The sequence below is a fragment of the Thermobia domestica genome, chromosome 3 (genome assembly GCF_964235325.1).
Source record: "Thermobia domestica chromosome 3, izTheDome1.hap1.1, whole genome shotgun sequence".
Classification (NCBI taxonomy): Eukaryota; Metazoa; Arthropoda; class Insecta; order Zygentoma; family Lepismatidae; genus Thermobia; species Thermobia domestica.
In genome coordinates this window covers 14,249,712-14,268,917 of record NC_137456.1, presented here as the reverse complement: position 1 = coordinate 14,268,917, position 19,206 = coordinate 14,249,712, and the positions used below count along the sequence as shown (strand labels likewise).

The 19,206-nt window shown below is 36.0% G+C and overlaps 1 protein-coding gene across 4 annotated transcripts in view; it reads left to right on the top strand.

The window, feature by feature from the left end:
* Positions 1-14,570: 14,570 nt before the first annotated feature.
* Positions 14,571-19,206, top strand: part of LOC145682420 (uncharacterized) — a 28,950-nt gene continuing 24,314 nt past the window's right edge. Inside the window, exon 1 of one of the 4 annotated variants that reach the window (XM_081754047.1) lies at positions 14,571-14,704. In XM_081754047.1, the coding sequence (XP_081610173.1) occupies positions 14,663-14,704 (42 nt within the window). In that variant the 5' untranslated portion in view covers positions 14,571-14,662. Of the gene's footprint in view, positions 14,705-14,865; positions 15,055-15,212; positions 15,413-15,442; positions 16,848-19,206 lie in introns of those variants that run through there. The other 3 variants (XM_081754046.1, XM_081754049.1, XM_081754048.1) reach the window with 3 other exon arrangements.

Here is a 19,206-nt window from a genome sequence, read left to right as displayed (position 1 = left end):
ATTTGTCAGTGGAGGACCAAAAAATTACAGCCTAGAAATATACAATCCGGATACCAACGTCACCAGTTACATATGCAAAATTAGAGGATTTACATTAAATTACAATGCAGGACAACAATTAAATTTCAACACGCTAAAAGAAATGATTACAAATCAATGCCGTGGACAAGTCACCATCACTATCCCCCATAAGATATGCAGGACCAAAGACCATACCATCGTCACACGCAAAGAAGAAAAAATGTACAGTATCCGATACACAAAACGTCGATTTAAAGAAATCAATTCTTATGATACGGTTCCGTACGGGTACGTTAAAAAACAGAAGATGGAACTGGAAAAAGAAGATGAAGAAGAAAAAACTGTAAATACCCAATAAGGCCACCATTTCTTTTTTCCTTTTCCTTTTTTCCACGCCTTAACCACAAAGCAGCAACACCAAGAAGAAAATGAAGTACCCACAAGAGTTCATAAACCATCAACACAACCATCAGTGGAAGAAAATGCAGTCATCTCGTATCCAAGGAGGAACCTTGACCATAAAGCAGCAACACCTAGAAAAATGCAGTACCCAGAAAAAAGTTCGTAAACCATCATCAGTGGATGAAATGTACCCGAGGAGGGGGAAGATGAGCCTAAGCACATCCATCATTTACGAGTAAGTTTTATTTCTCTCTTATCAATATTGACTCATTTTTATTGTTTCAGAAAAAGGAAATTCTTAAAGTAATCCGTCGTTTCTTCTTTTTCTTTACAGGATACGTCTACAACATTCAAAGATGATGACGCGTCCAACATATTCATTAATTAGATCCTGTATTTATTATGTTAATAAACATGTATAGGAAGAGCACATACTTTTCGTTAAAATACAACAAGTTGAAAAAAAATATGTTTTATTATTTCTTGAAACCCTGAACACTTGTTTTCAAATAAATGGTAATCTTGAAAATTTAAGGTGGAAAATATATTCAAGATTTGGTTTACACGATTTTGTTCGAAAAAATAATTAAAGAATTTTTTAGTGTCCAAAATTTGATTTTTAATTTAGTTCGAAAAATTTTTAATTTGAAATTTTTCAAATGTGGTTTACATCTTTAGTACGAAACTTATTTTAAAAATTGGTTCGAAATTTTTTTAAAATTTTTAGTTCGAAAAATTTTGATTTGAAAATTTAGTTCGAAAGTTTTTAGTTTAAAATATTTTTTCGAAAAATTTTTAATTTTTTTTAGTTCGAATTTTTTTGGGTTCGAAAATTTTTTGTTCGAAAATTTTTTGATTTGAAAATTTAGTTCGAAAGTTTTTAGTTTAAATTTTTTAGTTCGAATTTTTTTGAAATTTTTGTTTCAAAATTTTTTAGTTCGAAAATTTTTTGTTTAAAATTTTTTAGTTTTGAAATTTTTTAGTTCGAAAAAATTTTTAGTTTAAAATTTCTTGTACTCTGCGGAACCGTTTCGAAAAGAATCGGAGCAGTTTAGGTTAAAAAAAATCTGGCAACACTGTTTCCATTAATGAAGCGCTTACTGAGCGTTTAAAAAATCGCTTAAACTCATAACAATGTGTTATAAGAAATCTACAAGCGACACCTCTCTTTCACCATTGTTACTTCCAGAGACATAGGCTACTAATTCAAGGACAGGATCTCCATCAAGGTAAAAAAAGCTGGTAATCATCTTATCTGTCACAGAGAATGATAATATTTAAGGTAAACTTCAGTACAATATCATACCATAAAAGGGTTATTTAAGGATGGGTTGAGCCCTCCATGGGAACTTTAAGGATAACCATAAAAGGGAACAAAATTCTAAAATCCAGGATCACCGACATATCGCTCTATATTTCACTCATGGGGTGTGTGGCGGGTCTAAGATCATGTGACCTCTGTCGGCCAATCAGCATCGAGGTACCAAAACACTCATCTTACTCGTAAAAAAAAGGGAACGAATTTTAAAAATCCCAGGGCTTAAGATCACGTGACCTCTATCAACCAATCAGAATCGAGATACCAAAGTATACATCAGAAAGGACACCCTAATTTCAAAAATCCTAGGACCTAAAATCACGTGATCTCTATCATCCAATCAGAATCAAGGTACCAAAGCACTCATCTTACCCGTAAAAGGAAACGAATTAGTGATGGATTTCCTCGCAAGGGTAAAACATGACGTCATACCATGTGACCTGTTCACCGTGTAGCGGGTCTAAGATCATGTAACCTCTATCAGCCAATCATAAACACTCATCTTACCCGTAAAAGGGAACGAATTTTCAAATATCCCTGGGTCTAAGATCATGTGACAGCTGTCAACCAATCAAAACACACATCTTACCCGTAAAAGGGAACAATTTTCAAAAATCCCAGTCATAAAAGAGAATGAGGGATTTCCCCGCAGGGTGACTCATGACGTCATACCACGTGACCTGGAAAATTTGAATTTCCCGCGTGGGCGGGGCCTAACGTCACGTGACCTCTCTCAGCCAATCAGAATCGAGGAATTTTTGCTGACTCGACTAGATATACGCGGGGGCCTACTACTGTAGTAATTGCATGACCTGACCGCACTCTTAATAATCCAATTTTGGGGCCACATGGACCATAGTGAATGAATGAGGGATGCTTTGGCCCGGGATTGCGTCACTTATTGAAATTTTGCTTATGCTTATTCAGGGGCCGCACGCTGGTACGAAATGAGTCAGAGGTACCTTGGCCAGGCTATGACGTCATTAAATTGGGAGTATTGGATCAGAGGTCATGATGATTCTTTAAAATTACTAAAAATATGGTCTTGATGATTCATTACGTTATGAAATAGTACAGGTTTACGAATGCTTTTTATTTTCCGTTCCTTTTTATGGCATAAAATTTGGAGATTGTTATCCTATGGGCTAACACGGGTGCAAATGAAATCTTTAGTTTTACGTCCCACGATTATGCCATTTAGGCTAAAGGAGACGGTGACGATGAGAAATGAATGAAAGTGTGGGAGAAAATTCTAGCATAATGTTGTCCACCACAAAACTATTTCGTGGAGTTTGAACCAGGGACCACATACAGCAGAGGTGAACGTTCTACCACTGAGCCACCGCACCTCTACTGGTATGAATGAATTAGAGGTAGTTGGTTCGAGCTAATATGTTCGTTTGACGTCACTGAACTGGGATTTTTAGCCTGGAGCTTATGATGGCTTGTTTCGTTCCCTTTTATGGGTATAAAATTACCAAAACAAGGTTTGATCTCTTTCTTGATGACTTATTACATTATGAATTAGTAGACCCCAGTAACAGCATAAATTAGTATTAGTATTAATATGAAACTCGAAAACTTTGGAGTTTCTTCGTGGCTAACCGGTTAGCGTATGCGTTTTTAACGTGGGAGACCAGGGTTCGATTCCCGAAAGAAGCTCATGCGGTTCGGATTGTTATCCCTTTGATGAGATGGACTAACACTGGTGCAAATGAAATCTTTAGTTTTATGTCCCACGATTATGCCGGTTAGGCTAAAGGAGACGGTGACGATGAGAAAGGAATGAAAGTGTGGGAGGAAACTGGAGCATAATGTTGCCCACCACAAAACTATTTTCGCGAGGTTTGAACCAGGGACCCCATACAGCAGAGGTGAACGCTCTACCATTGAGCCACCACCTCCCTTACTGGTGCGAGTTAATGTGTTTGTTTGACGTCGGGGTGACTCTATTTCACTTTTGGGACCCCCACATGGACAATAGCGAATGAGTTAGAGATGTATTGGCCCGGGATTGAATTACCTATTGAAATTTTTGCTTATGTTTACTCAGAGGCAGCGATCACTCAGAACACATAAGATCACATTGATTTACATCAGGAGTTGGGTGGGGGGTATAGGACCTCGTTCCCTTTGATGAGTATAAAAATATCAATTTCGGAAGTTCTTTTTTAACTTATCCTATTATCTTTCACGAGACATTTTCGTTATATAATAGAGTACAATGGTTTACTTTTTGGGAGTCATCGTTCCCTTTGGAGCCTTATTACGTTATATGGAGGCGTATTTAAAATTATTTCCTTAAATTTGATAAGTACTTTGTGATCCACTTCGTTCCGTTTCAGGGGTGAACATGGATACCTTGCAATCGTCCCGAGTTTGATTCTTGGTGCTGGTTTAGGAAATGTTGAATTTAACGTCCCCAGCGAAAACGATGGTGATGAGAAATGATAGGACGAAACATGAACTTCCTTGACTGAGGATTGAAGCAGGGACCTCACACGTTAGAGACAAACGCTGAGCCATTGAGAAATTTTAGTTTGTTGACTACTACGTTATAGACATTGCAATCGTCAGAATTCGATTCTTGGTGCTAGTTTCAGGAAATGTTAAGTTTAACGTCCCCTTGAAACGATGATAAAAAATGATAGGACGAAACAGGGGAAAACATGAACTAACTTGACTGAGGATTGAAGCAGGAACCTCACACATTAGAGACAAGCGCTAAGCGACCGTCCCCCATTGAGAAGTTTTAGTTTGTTGATTACTATGCAATGGTCCCGAGTTTGATTCTTGGTGCTAGTGTTAGGAAATTTTAACGTCTCCTCGCGGCTAAGCGAAACGGTGATAATGAGAAATGATGAAATGAAAAAACATCATAAACTTACTTGCTTGCGGATTGAAGCAGAGACCTCACACATCAGAAATAAGCGCGTGGATAAATAATAATGACGTTACATTTACTCTTTGCTTAAATCTGATTAGTTCATTGTAATAACTCTTACAAAACATTGATATTGGCTTGAATGAATTAAACGTTAGCGTTTGTGTTTAGTTTAATTAGTAAGGGCTTAGCTGATGGAAAACTGTTCCGACAGCACTTATTATATGCTTGTTATATGTTGTTTAGGTTCATGATTAAAATGTTCTCAATATTGTGTAATATTTCTAAGCTTGATTGGTTCTTTATTACAGTATATGGATGCGTATAGGCTTTTATAGAACAAGGGTGCATGGACGAACGTGATTGGTATCTACTTTTTGTGGGTTAATTTGGCAGAACCAAAGTCATGGTCCCCAGAACTAATGTTAGTATTTGATCACCTAAAATTGCTAAAGATATAATTTGGGAAGGTTTCTAGTCTCATGTATTCTCTTTATTACGTTATAGCCATGCACGGTCTATATTTAGTCTCCGAAGGTAATGAGTTTGATTCTCGATGAGAGTTTATATGACTTTGATATTAACTTAAATTCTTGTGCTGTTTAGGATTTATGCTCTACATAGACGTTGTCTGAGCTCTTCAAAGTAGAGTTTGCTGTTACTTTATTTACATATAATGAGGATATGCGTACCTAATTGCACTCTTCTTAAGCTTTTTGATGAGAGAACCACGATACTTTAAGGTCACCTTCTTGGTCCTGGTGTTAGTTCGTGTAATTTATATCTTAAATAAAATTGACTGTTTAGTTTAAATCATCATTTCAAAAATATTTTAGGCCTTGAAAATATTTATTTATGTTTTTTCTGTGGTAGGGATTCGGGTTTATCGTAGCGTAGCGGCTATGACCAGAAGAAACTTTGCGTGCTTTCATGATGATACGAAAAAAAAGTCCGGTTATGGCTGGCCGTTGATCTGAAACAAAAATGCACTAAAACGGATCGTAAGTTAGGACTGTCTGATGAAATAAAACTTGATTAAACTTCATTTCAAGCAATATCAATGTCTCGGTCTGGCTATGGCTTACCAAACGGTTCATCTCTCAAAACTTAGTCCCAAATATTTCTTCACGATAATTTAAATTTTAAAATCAGTAAACGGCTATGGTTAAATATTTTCAAGAAGTTTGTTTGAAAATTTCGAAATATTTCTTTTGTTCGAAACTTTAACTTTCAGTTCGACAATTTTGATTTGAAAATTCTAGGTCCAAAAAATTTTGATTTGAAAATTTGGTTATAAACATTTTTTAATTCGAAAATTTTAGTTTCCACTTTCTAGTTCTAAAATTTGGATTGAAATGTTTTGGTTCGAAAATTTTGATTCCATTCTTCGAAAAATTTTAGCTTAAAATTTTTGGTTCAAAAATTTCAGTGTGAAACTGTTTGGTTTCAAAAATTTGAATTCGAAAATTTTAGTTTCAACTTTCTAGTTCAAGAATTTGGACTGAAATGTTTTGGTTCGAAAATTTTGATTTCAATTCTCGAAAATTTTAATTTAAAATTTCTAGTTTAAAAATTTCAGTGTGAAATTGTGTGGCTTGAAGAAATTTGAATTCGAAAAGTTTATTTCAATTTTTTTTGTTCGAAAATTTTAGTTTCAACTTTCTAGTTCTAAAAATTGGTTTAAAAAGTTGAATTCGAAAAGTTTTATATCAAATTTTTGTTCGAAAGTTTTGGTTCGATGTTTATAATTCGAAAATTTCAGTTTGATTTCTTTTGTTTGAAAATTTGAATTCGAAAATATTGATTTCAACTTTTTTGTTCGAAAAGTTTAGTTTGATGTTTTTAATTCGAAAATTTCAGTTTGAATATTTTTGATTTGAAAATTTGAGTTCGAAAAATTTTAGTTTCAAATTTTCACTTGAACTTTTGTAATAACTGGAAATTAGTGGACTCAAAATTTAATCGAATAGTTAAAAACCGTTTATTTGTTAATCGAATAGTTAAAAACCGGATAACGTTTGGCGGTTAACCGTAAGAGGATTCCCTCTTTGCATTCACTGAAAATTTTTGCCACATACTAAAATATTTTTGAAATGATGATTTAAATAAACAGTCAATTTTATTTAAGATATAAATTACACGAACTAACACCAGGACCAAGAAGGTGACCTTAAAGTATCGTGGTTCTCTCATCAAAAAGCTTAAGAGGAGTGCAATTAGGTACGCATATCCTCATTATATGTAAATAAAGTAACAGCAAACTCTACTTTGAAGAGCTCAGACAACGTCTATGTAGAGCATAAATCCTAAACAGCACAAGAATTTAAGTTAATATCAAAGTCATATAAACTCTCATCGAGAATCAAACTCATTACCTTCGGAGACTAAATATAGACCGTGCATGGCTATAACGTAATAAAGAGAATACATGAGACTAGAAACCTTCCCAAATTATATCTTTAGCAATTTTAGGTGATCAAATACTAACATTAGTTCTGGGGACCATGACTTTGGTTCTGCCAAATTAACCCACAAAAAGTAGATACCAATCACGTTCGTCCATGCACCCTTGTTCTATAAAAGCCTATACGCATCCATATACTGTAATAAAGAACCAATCAAGCTTAGAAATATTACACAATATTGAGAACATTTTAATCATGAACCTAAACAACATATAACAAGCATATAATAAGTGCTGTCGGAACAGTTTTCCATCAGCTAAGCCCTTACTAATTAAACTAAACACAAACGCTGAACGTTTAATTCATTCAAGCCAATATCAATGTTTTGTAAGAGTTATTACAATGAACTAATCAGATTTAAGCAAAGAGTAAATGTAACGTCATTATTATTTATCCACGCGCTTATTTCTGATGTGTGAGGTCTCTGCTTCAATCCGCAAGCAAGTAAGTTTATGATGTTTTTTCATTTCATCATTTCTCATTATCACCGTTTCGCTTAGCCGCGAGGAGACGTTAAAATTTCCTAACACTAGCACCAAGAATCAAACTCGGGACCATTGCATAGTAATCAACAAACTAAAACTTCTCAATGGGGGACGGTCGCTTAGCGCTTGTCTCTAATGTGTGAGGTTCCTGCTTCAATCCTCAGTCAAGTTAGTTCATGTTTTCCCCTGTTTCGTCCTATCATTTTTTATCATCGTTTCAAGGGGACGTTAAACTTAACATTTCCTGAAACTAGCACCAAGAATCGAATTCTGACGATTGCAATGTCTATAACGTAGTAGTCAACAAACTAAAATTTCTCAATGGCTCAGCGTTTGTCTCTAACGTGTGAGGTCCCTGCTTCAATCCTCAGTCAAGGAAGTTCATGTTTCGTCCTATCATTTCTCATCACCATCGTTTTCGCTGGGGACGTTAAATTCAACATTTCCTAAACCAGCACCAAGAATCAAACTCGGGACGATTGCAAGGTATCCATGTTCACCCCTGAAACGGAACGAAGTGGATCACAAAGTACTTATCAAATTTAAGGAAATAATTTTAAATACGCCTCCATATAACGTAATAAGGCTCCAAAGGGAACGATGACTCCCAAAAAGTAAACCATTGTACTCTATTATATAACGAAAATGTCTCGTGAAAGATAATAGGATAAGTTAAAAAAGAACTTCCGAAATTGATATTTTTATACTCATCAAAGGGAACGAGGTCCTATACCCCCCACCCAACTCCTGATGTAAATCAATGTGATCTTATGTGTTCTGAGTGATCGCTGCCTCTGAGTAAACATAAGCAAAAATTTCAATAGGTAATTCAATCCCGGGCCAAAACATCTCTAATTCATTCGCTATTGTCCATGTGGGGGTCCCAAAAGTGAAATAGGGTCACCCCGACGTCAAACAAACACATTAACTCGCACCAGTAAGGGAGGTGGTGGCTCAATGGTAGAGCGTTCACCTCTGCTGTATGGGGTCCCTGGTTCAAACCTCGCGAAAATAGTTTTGTGGTGGGCAACATTATGCTCCAGTTTCCTCCCACACTTTCATTCCTTTCTCATCGTCACCGTCTCCTTTAGCCTAACCGGCATAATCGTGGGACATAAAACTAAAGATTTCATTTGCACCAGTGTTAGTCCATCTCATCAAAGGGATAACAATTCGAACCGCATGAGCTTCTTTCGGGAATCGAACCCTGGTCTCCCACGTTAAAAACGCATACGCTAACCGGTTAGCTACAGAGAAACTCCAAAGTTTTCGAGTTTCATATTAATACTAATACTAATTTATACTATTACTGGGGTCTACTAATTCATAATGTAATAGGTCATCAAGAAAGAGATCAAACCTTGTTTTGGTAATTCTATACCCATAAAAGGGAACGAAACAAGCCATCATAAGCTCCAGGCTAAAAATCCCAGTTCAGTGACGTCAAACGAACATATTAGCTCGAACCAACTACCTCTAATTCATTCATACCAGTAGAGGTGCGGTGGCTCAGTGGTAGAGCGTTCACCTCTGCTGTATGTGGTCCCTGGTTCAAACTCCACGAAATAGTTTTGTGGTGGACAACATTATGCTAGAATTTTCTCCCACACTTTCATTCATTTCTCATCGTCACCGTCTCCTTTAGCCTAAATGGCATAATCGTGGGACGTAAAACTAAAGATTTCATTTGCATCCGTGTTAGTCCATAGGATAACAATCTCCAAATTTTATGCCATAAAAGGGAACGAAAAATAAAAAGCATTCGTAAACCTGTACTATTTCATAACGTAATGAATCATCAAGACCATATTTTTAGTAATTTTAAAGAATCATCATGACCTCTGATCCAATACTCCCAATTTAATGACGTCATAGCCTGGCCAAGGTACCTCTGACTCATTTCGTACCAGCGTGCGGCCCCTGAATAAGCATAAGCAAAATTTCAATAAGTGACGCAATCCCGGGCCAAAGCATCCCTCATTCATTCACTATGGTCCATGTGGCCCCAAAATTGGATTATTAAGAGTGCGGTCAGGTCATGCAATTACTACTATCATCAGCTGCTAATATCAACCGTTTGTGGAAGGAAACTCTTGGGCCGCGCTGTGATCAGTTTCGCACACGAGAGAATAAAGTTGCTTATAACTAGAGTCCGGATTTTTATGTAATATCAACCTCCTAAACATGTACTTAAATATGTAACAAAAATCGCTTTAAAATGTAAGAAATATGTAATATTACATATATAAGATTATGTAATATTACATATGTTACATATTTATGAAAACGTAATATCAACACACGTATGAGTATGCAATATTTAAACAAACTATGAAAATAAAAAGGAAAATCTACTACACTTTATCCTGCTTAATGCAAGTCCCCCAATGAAGTGAAATGCTTGAACAGCTGAAACAGCCATACGTCACTGACGTGACTGATTGCAGGATAATAAAAATTAGACGCGAATGAAGGAAGATGCGAATCGGCTAGAGAAAAACAGGAAAGCCCCGAGAAACGCAATATATACGGCAATTGTACGTCAGAAATCTCATGTGGTGTGGTGTGTTCCCGTTTCAAATCTAGAACCTTTTACACTAAATGCGCATCCGTCACCACGGCCCAATCTTGAAATGAATTATACGCATTATACAAATTTAAATACTAAAAGCAACTTAAGACGAAATGTATTGTTTTATATATATTTATTTAATGCAGGGAAAAGCAGTCCTATATCTTTTAAACAATACCAGCTGAACTAAGATTGAAGAATATTTCCACTAATGAACATTTTCAATTTGAAATAAAATACTTACAAAAGATGTGCCTGCAGTTCAACTGTGTTATTGCACAATGGGTACATTTCCAGATGATCAGAAGTAAAATTTTGTCGGCGATCGGATAAAATATTCTTGTATGCAGATAATGATCTCTTCACAGCACATGAGGTAACAGGAGCGTATTTCAACAGGGGGATGTAGTTGGGGGAAATATCTTCAGGGGGGTTCTTGTTTCACCACTGAGAATCTCACACACTGCCAATAGCAGTTGAGTGGTCAGCAAGGTCCCCGATCTAACTGCGTTGGATTTCTATCTTTGGGGGTACTTTAAAGCTACAGTCTACCAGTGTAAAATTAATGACATTGGCTATCTGAAAAGAAGAAGCATTACGGCCTGTGAACAAATATCACCAACAATGGTTCTCAGAGTGCACAAGCACTTGGTCGCATTCAGTGGCCATACATAGAAGAGAACGGTGGGCATGGTGAACATGTCATATGATTGTAATTGTCATGTGTGTGCTAGCTCTCTCTTTTCCTGGTTATTAAAGAATACGTAATGTGAGATGTTACAAAGCTTGTTTTTTTTACTTTATCTTTATCCTTCAATTCAAAACTTCGCACAGCAAATTTCACAGCATTTCAACATAGCATATCCTAAATCTATTCAAAACTTCAAAACAGTTGTAGGTTTTTGAAAAATAACCTTACCGTTGGGTTTCTCTTCGAACGAGGATGTTTTTTTTTTTTTTTTTTACTATGTCACACGACCATGTTGCCATTTAAAATAAACAAGTTGATTCCAAGATGGCGGACGACAACTTGAACCACGTCATAATGGTTTTCCCTTCGCACCAGCAGTGATCCCAATTGACTCCAGATCGACATCATTTAAAGTTTCTCAAATATTTAGCCAGGTTCAGATTTTGTATTTCACTTATCATCAAAATATCATCTTTTAATTACTTCGGACATTTGAACATTTTCCAATATGGCGAACGAAGAATTTGTGGGATTTTAGTATGTCATTTAAATAATCTTTACCAACATCTATGTCAAATTTTAGCTTGTTAATAATTACTTCCTAAGTTCAATAAAATTTTAAACCAGTTTGACGGTAATTTTCGGAATTTTAGAATTTAGAGCTAAATATTTCTAAAACTATGCGTTTTAAGAACAGTTGTTTCTCTATAAAAACTTTGTGTTATCTATGTTCTATAAAACAACACTAACTTTATCTCTTTATATTCAACCATAGCAAGGATACTGCTATTTTTATCTGGATATTGTTCATTTGACACTTCCAATGGCCAATTTCCAATATGGCGATGAAGGTCCCGTGGGATTTCAGGGTACTTTTAGTATGTTGTTTAGAACAACATTCCCAACATCTGTACCAATTTTCAGCTTGATCCTTCATTAAAATTTGAGGTTCATTTACTGCACTAACTCCCTTATGAAGAAAGAATAAAATGTCCCCCAAAGCATGCCTTTATTATTGACTTTGCTCTTACTACCTAGAACGCCTCATATAATGAAAGCAAAAGAAGGAAAATAGAAAAATATATAATTAATGAATAGTATTAATGGTATAATTCATACATCAACACGAAGTTCCCTGAGTATCTAGTATATAAAACGTTCTAAATTTCTAGCTAGTGATCTTCCAGTGATAGAATAATATTGTGATTAATTATACTGGTAGAGGTAGAAACTATCCGACTAACTGAAGTATCTTCCCATTTACTAGAGCAAATCACGGGGGGATGAGAGGGACATGTCCCCTTCAATCTTTGAACTGGGGGGACTGTCTCCCTCAATAATTCGATTTGAAATATGCTTTTCGCGGAGAAATTTGATGATTTGTGTCCGATTGTCAGAAAGGAAAGTGAGATGAAATTGATTTCTCCCAGAATAAGCCTCAAATCTGTCCGTCTTCCAATGTTGAAGACAACTCTGCTCCCCTGATCCTCCAAGTTCATAAATAGTTTGAACATCACTATATATATATATATATATATATATATATATATATATATATATATATATATATATATATATATATATGGAAACCTCCCCAATGTTGAAGACAGATTTGCGCCGGTGTTCCCGTTCTCCGCATTATTTTTTTTTATGCCAGAGACGCCTGGTGGCATGTAAAAATTGGTGGCGATTTTAACTATTATCAAGTCAACTCACCACTTTATTTCGGTCATTATGTATTCCTGTTGGTAGCACAAATGAAAATTTTAGCAGCACAAACGTATCACGATCATTTTGAACCTTTTATTTTTTATTTTTTATTTTTTTCACTTCATGTCAAGCCAGCATCGCCACTAACTTTTGATGATCATTTAGAAATGTCAATAGGACAATCGAGCAGATAAACACAACTGATAAAACGAAATTTGAAATTAGCTTGAAAATATTTTGTTTGGTTGCGATTTTCACTTGACTATCAAGCCAGCATCGTCACTTGATTTCATTTATTATTTATTCCAGTCGATAGCACACAAAAAAATCAACGGCACAAACAATTATAAGAATTACTACTTACTACTTTGTCTAGACATGTGAGGCCTTATGCAAAGTCGTTCTAGCGTGTGATGAGTGCCATACTAAAGAGTTCGAGTAACATTTGTTTCCTGCAGTATTCAGGCTTTTAGTATAACTCTAATCATACATCAAAACAACTCTGCATAAGGTGGATGGACCTTATGCTGAGTCGTTCTGAAGTGTGATTAGTGTCATAGTAAAACGTCCGATATCATCCGCCTTATGCAGAGTCGTTTTGACGAACGACTAGTGTCATATTAAAGACTTGACTACTGTAGCAAACATATGTTAGTCAAACTTTTTAGTATGGTACTAATCACATATCATAACGCCTCTGCATAAGGCCCCATATGTTTCCTGCAGTACACATTCCTTTAGTATGACGTTAATCATTCATTAAAACGAGCTTGCATAGACGGATGTCGCCTTGTGCAGAGTAGTTTTCACGTATTATTAGTGCCATACTAAAGGCCTTACTACTGTAGGAAACATGTTAGTCGAACTCTTTAGTGGTAGAAATCATGTATGGGAACGACCCTGCATAAGGCCCATTTTATCAGAAACTGAAACGTATATTTTTCGTTGGGTTGACGCGAACCGCTGCGAAATAGGTCCCAAGTCTCACTTGCGTATTTGGCGCATGATTGAAACAGTGTTGCCAGGTCTCCTGATATTCCAGGAGATTTCCTGGTTTTCCAAGTTGTCTCCTGGTCTACTGATTTTTCTTTAAAAAATGTTAAAAACTCCTGGTTTTGCGCATCATCCAAAAGCTCCTAGAAAAGTAGACTTCAGAAACCAAAAGGAATTCGTATCTAAGATGAAATGTGCTTTGCAACAAAAGTTTCCTTATCTATGGCATCAACAAATCTCCCAAATTATGGACTGCAAGATTTTAAACTGAGGTGTCTTGAACTATATATTGAAGCAGTACATCAAATTGAAGAGAGATATTAACTCCTCCGTGTCTAAGCGTTAGCGTACACGATTTTGGCATGAAGGACTGCGTTCAATTCCCGGTGGGATCTTATGTGGTTCGGATTTCACGTTAATCAGTAGGTCCACGTCTCATACAGCCTCGCTCTCATACAACTCAACTGAACTCGAGAGAGAGATACGCTTCATGATCCCGTCATGACACATTTAGAGATGATTAGCTTATCAAATGAGATAAGGAAATCGGCACAATCAATTGCTCCTCTCGTAGCTGACTTTCCTAATGATATAGAATAGAGTAATTTGCAACAAGTAGATACAGAATGGCGGTTATTGCGAAACACAGATTTGTAAACTGAAAATGAAGTTTCTTTTTAAGATTTTTGGATGCTTGTCAGGAGCGTCATTTCAGATTTTGCCTAGGGGAATAAGACCCTTTGATATAAGTAAAATTTCGGACATTTCATTGATTCATTACTATTCTATTGATAAAATCAATATAAATCTCCAACTCAAGGAGTGCAAGTGACCCTCCCCGCCCTCCCTAAATGACGCCTCTGATGCTTGTTAGTAAAAAAAAAAGTAAGTAGATAGCCTAACCAGTTAATATTTCCGAATTTATCCACATTTGTTATGTCTTTGGTCTGCCTTACTCAAGTGTCACAGTAGAGTAAAGTTTTTTCAATCGTAAATTTGATGAAGGCGAAACAAACAGACTTGATACCCAAACTTTGCAAGGATTGCTGCACACAAGAAGGCTCACTTGTAACAACTCATGCTAAGATCCCCTGTGAATCGCTCTCTGACCAGCAGAGTGAATGTTGACATGTACGCAGATAAAGATGATTAGCCTTTTATTGGTAAGTATAATCATTGATAGGTCCACTGTTTGCCTTGTAAAAAAAAAAAAATAATCATCCTAATTAACATATTTAGATATTAAGTTGTATCTCCTGGATTTTTCCTGGATTTTGGGTAAGAATTTTCCTGATTTTTCGAAAAATTGGTTGGCAACACTGGATTGAAAAAGAAAAAGATTGCGAAAAATCCAAAAATGCATAATAGTGGGGAACTGTCAAATTCTACTTTTCAAGAATTAAACTGTTGCAGATTATGCTTATCAAAAAGCAGTTCAACAGTAGATGTGCATGGTGAAAAGGCGAAATCAATGAATCTCTGCAGAGAGATAAAGATTAGTTTTAATCTTACAGTAAGTAGGTCTAAGAAATAGCTATCTTTGCACTTTAAAAACGAAATTAAGTGCAAGGCTGGAAATGAATAACGCCAGAAATTTGAAACAATATATTGAAGCACAATATACATAAATGGCATTACTCGAGCAGACAGCTCCTCCAAATTTTGACGCATTTCTTACATTTTTAGGTCATGTTAAAGCATTCTATTTCTTTTAGCAGAGAAGAACTAAATAAGGAGCTCCAGATTGATTTTAAGTGGGCTAAGTATAAATACAGTGTGGACGTATAGCATAAAAATTACAGTGCATAAATCACAAACCAACTTGTGGAAGTGGCCACTGTAAAGCACGAATGCTATGTAACTGAGTCAAGGTAAGAGGGCCCGAGCTGGAGCGAAGGTGTGCGTCCGTAGGTAACAGACGCGTCAGCAATGGTGGGTATGAGCATAAACAAGGATAATGAAAGAGCACACATATACAATATTTTCACTATCACTCAAAATTCATTTCAATATCCTGTGCATTCACAGTAATTATTTATATTCACACTCGCATTTCTTCAGGAAAAAGGTTTTACTTTGTATTTTACCTATAAATTTTGTATTTGGTAGAACCGTCTGCTCGATTGAGCCCATATAAATTCTTGGGATTCATTGCCACAGAGTAAGTCTACTAGTATTGAACCTAACTGCAATTAAACTTACCTAATTCAACCTAACCTAGCCAATCTGAACTTAACAGGTAATCTTCCGCAGATGGTAACCCCGGATAAGATACACATGAACTTGTTTTCAACGTTCTAGTACTACTCAAGTATATCTTCCCTACAATTACTACTGTTTCATTTCCGGCATTTACTTTTCACTGATAATCAGAAATGTTTGTTATTCCCATGCTTTCGGATTAACTGCTGTACCGCCGGACCAATTTTAGGCAATTTACCAGATGAACTGGAGAATTTATTTTGGTTTGTGAGGAAGAGTGATTGAAAGTACTGTGAGGGGAATAGTTGAAGTTAACAAAGTACTTGTTAGTTGTTTTTGATGTTGTAAGCGACACTGTATGTAGAGGCAGAAGGGACTATTAGCGGGGAAATACACTTGTTATGATTTATGGGAAAGACCGTGTGGAAATGGTGCGTAAATGCTAAGATTGTTACATATCGTGTTCGAGTTTTATGAAGTTGTACAAAAGTAAGGAATGTAAGTTATTGAAATTATGTGAAAGGCATGGTCTAAACAGGCGAACAGTTTTCGTAAGTGTAGAAACGAATTGAAACTACAGAAAAGAAGAGGAACATCTTACCAAACCTAATCTATTCTAATTTAGCACATTTTGGTGCTTTTTTGGATGGTATTTAGTATCTTCCACAAAGCTGCGCAACAGATAAGCCATGCATTTTATGACATAAAGTGTTTTTCCACTATCCTTGTTTATGTATATACCATCTCCGCTGATGCGCCTGCTCCCTACGGGCACTTCCTCGCTACCGCTCTGACCCCCTTGCTGCGCCCTGAAATTTGAATTTATAAGTAGCATCACCCAAAAGCAGTCGGACCACTTTGGGGCCCTTCTGTCACAAAATCCATCCTTCGACCGTGGAAAATTGACATGAACCGATATATATTTTGGCGCGGAACGCAGATGACGAAATGTGGTGTGTGTGTGTGTATGGCAAAATTCAAATGATATTATAAGTATTTATTTCGGCGCTGGAAGCAAAGAAGACATGCGACTGATGATCAGGTTTAAAATTCACATTTAACAATATTATGCAAAGACTGTTCGACTGAGTTTGAACATGTTTGGTACGTACAAGAATAGACTATCGCCTTGGAAAAGTTCTCTGGAATAATAATAATAATATAAAAGAAAATTCAAATTCAAATTCAGCTTCGTTAAGTTTTACTCTGGCTCTGTGGGGACGTTCAGCATGTTTCTGTTTATATAAAGCCCAAAATGCCTCTATAGCCCGCGATTGGGGTGCATTAGGTGGATTCTTTGCTTTCTTAACAAAGGGGGATGCCTTCACTATGAAGCAACTCGACAACATTCTTGGCGTAGTGGAACGTAGCAAGGTCCGGCCAAAGCAAAACGTTCTTTCTTCGGCTTCTGGATAAGAAAGGAATCAATCTCTTCTCCAAAATATTCCGATAGACACACGTTGATCTTATGGTGCCTTAAGATATAAAGGCTCCGAAACTGTCCCTTCGTTGTCTGTTGCTTGCCACATCAATATTTTCTTGAAGGACTTGCTCCATCTCTTCGGTTTTTTTTTTTTTTTTTTTTTTTTTTTTTTTTTTTTTTTTTTTTTTTGTTGGTAGTATCGTAGCGCAGTTGGATCGAAGGCATCGAAATACCTCCTTCCTGGAACTTCATTTGGCTCCCAAGGTACATTCATGTCCAAAATGATTGTCGCATATCTATAACTGTCTTCTTGTAAGAATATAATTTGATAATGATTTTGCAGGGTACTTTTAATACTGATACTATGTGTATAATCGGGAAATGTATATTTGTGGTAAATTTCATAGGAAAAGAATTATAAATATGAAAATTAGAATGAGTGAAACAAAATGTTGCTAAATGGACAAGAAAGTTTTATTTTCGTTTTATTGTTCTTATTTACTGCTCTTTTGACGTGAACTTTGCCACATACATGTCTTTGCCGATTATACACATACTAACAGTATAAGAAATACCGGGCGAATTCGTTATCAAATTATATTTTTACAACATATTTATAGACATGCGACAATAATTTTGGACATGAGTGTACGTAGATCTCGTCATCCACTACGAGGACTTTGCTTAGGGATTTTTGGTAAACGTAACGACACTCTGACTTCACACGCTCCTCCTGACCGTTGATGTACTTAGGTGCAGTTTTCTTTACGTATGTCTTAATTCCCAACTTTTTTTTTTTTTTTTTTTTTTTTTTTTTTTTTTTTCCTTATAAATTGCAGAGTTGACTGCCTCAGCTTCAACTTCTGTGCAGCACGGAGAGTCGACATAGATGCATCCCTTTGAAACAACTTTTGCACTTTCATCATCTTCGATCCTGACTTCACGGCTGGACGACCAGTTTATTTGCGGTAACTTCTCTGCTGGGTAGCCTCGAACCTGGAGATCACTCGGTATATCTGCTTTTTGGAACACCTTCGTCACGAAAATGAAGCAGTGTTTTGAACTTACTTTTACCTGGTTCGTTTTTGTAGTATGAAATGATGCGTTTTTGCCAGCACTTCTTTCTTCTTTCATGACATCATGAATACTGAAGTTTTAAACGGACAATTGAGGCCTTTAGAGGTAGACTGAAACACCGAGCATTTGCTCGTGTTTACAGTTTGGTCAAATGGCATGCCTGGTTCATTGTGCACGTACGGCTTTCCAGTCTACCAATTTCTCGTTCACGCTTTATACGATACAAACTGACACGCAGATAAGAAGTAGTTCTTACCTTAGAAATGCGTATGTTATGGTTTTATAACAGTTAATTCTTATAAATGTACGTGGACAACGCAGTTTCATTTTTTTTTTTTTTTTCCACAGGCAACGCCAAAGGGAATTCTCTCCCTTATTCATTTTACTTGACGTTGCCCGGAAATTGACAGGTGCAACGTTGAAATTGCTGTTCTTTATTTCAATAACTCTTTTACTTTCAATGAAAGCATTGCTCTTTAATATTTATTTATATCATTCTTTTACTTTCAACGAAGGCATTGCTCTTTCATATTTATATTTCAATCATTCCTTTATTTTTAACGAAGGCATTGCTCTTTGATATTTATTTCAATCATTCTTTTACTTTCAACGAAGGCATTGCTCTTTAATATTTATTTCAATCATTCTTTTACTTTCAACGAAGGCATTGCTCTTTAATATTTATTTCAATCATTCCTTTATTTTTAACGAAGGCATTGCTCTTTGATATTTATTTCAATCATTCCTTTATTTTTAACGAAGGCATTGCTCTTTGATATTTATTTCAATCATTCTTTTACTTTCAACGAAGGCATTGCTCTTTAATATTTATTTCAATCATTCCTTTATTTTTAACGAAGGCATTGCTCTTTGATATTTATTTCAATCATTCCTTTATTTTTAACGAAGGCATTGCTCTTTGATATTTATTTCAATCATTCTTTTACTTTCAACGAAGGCATT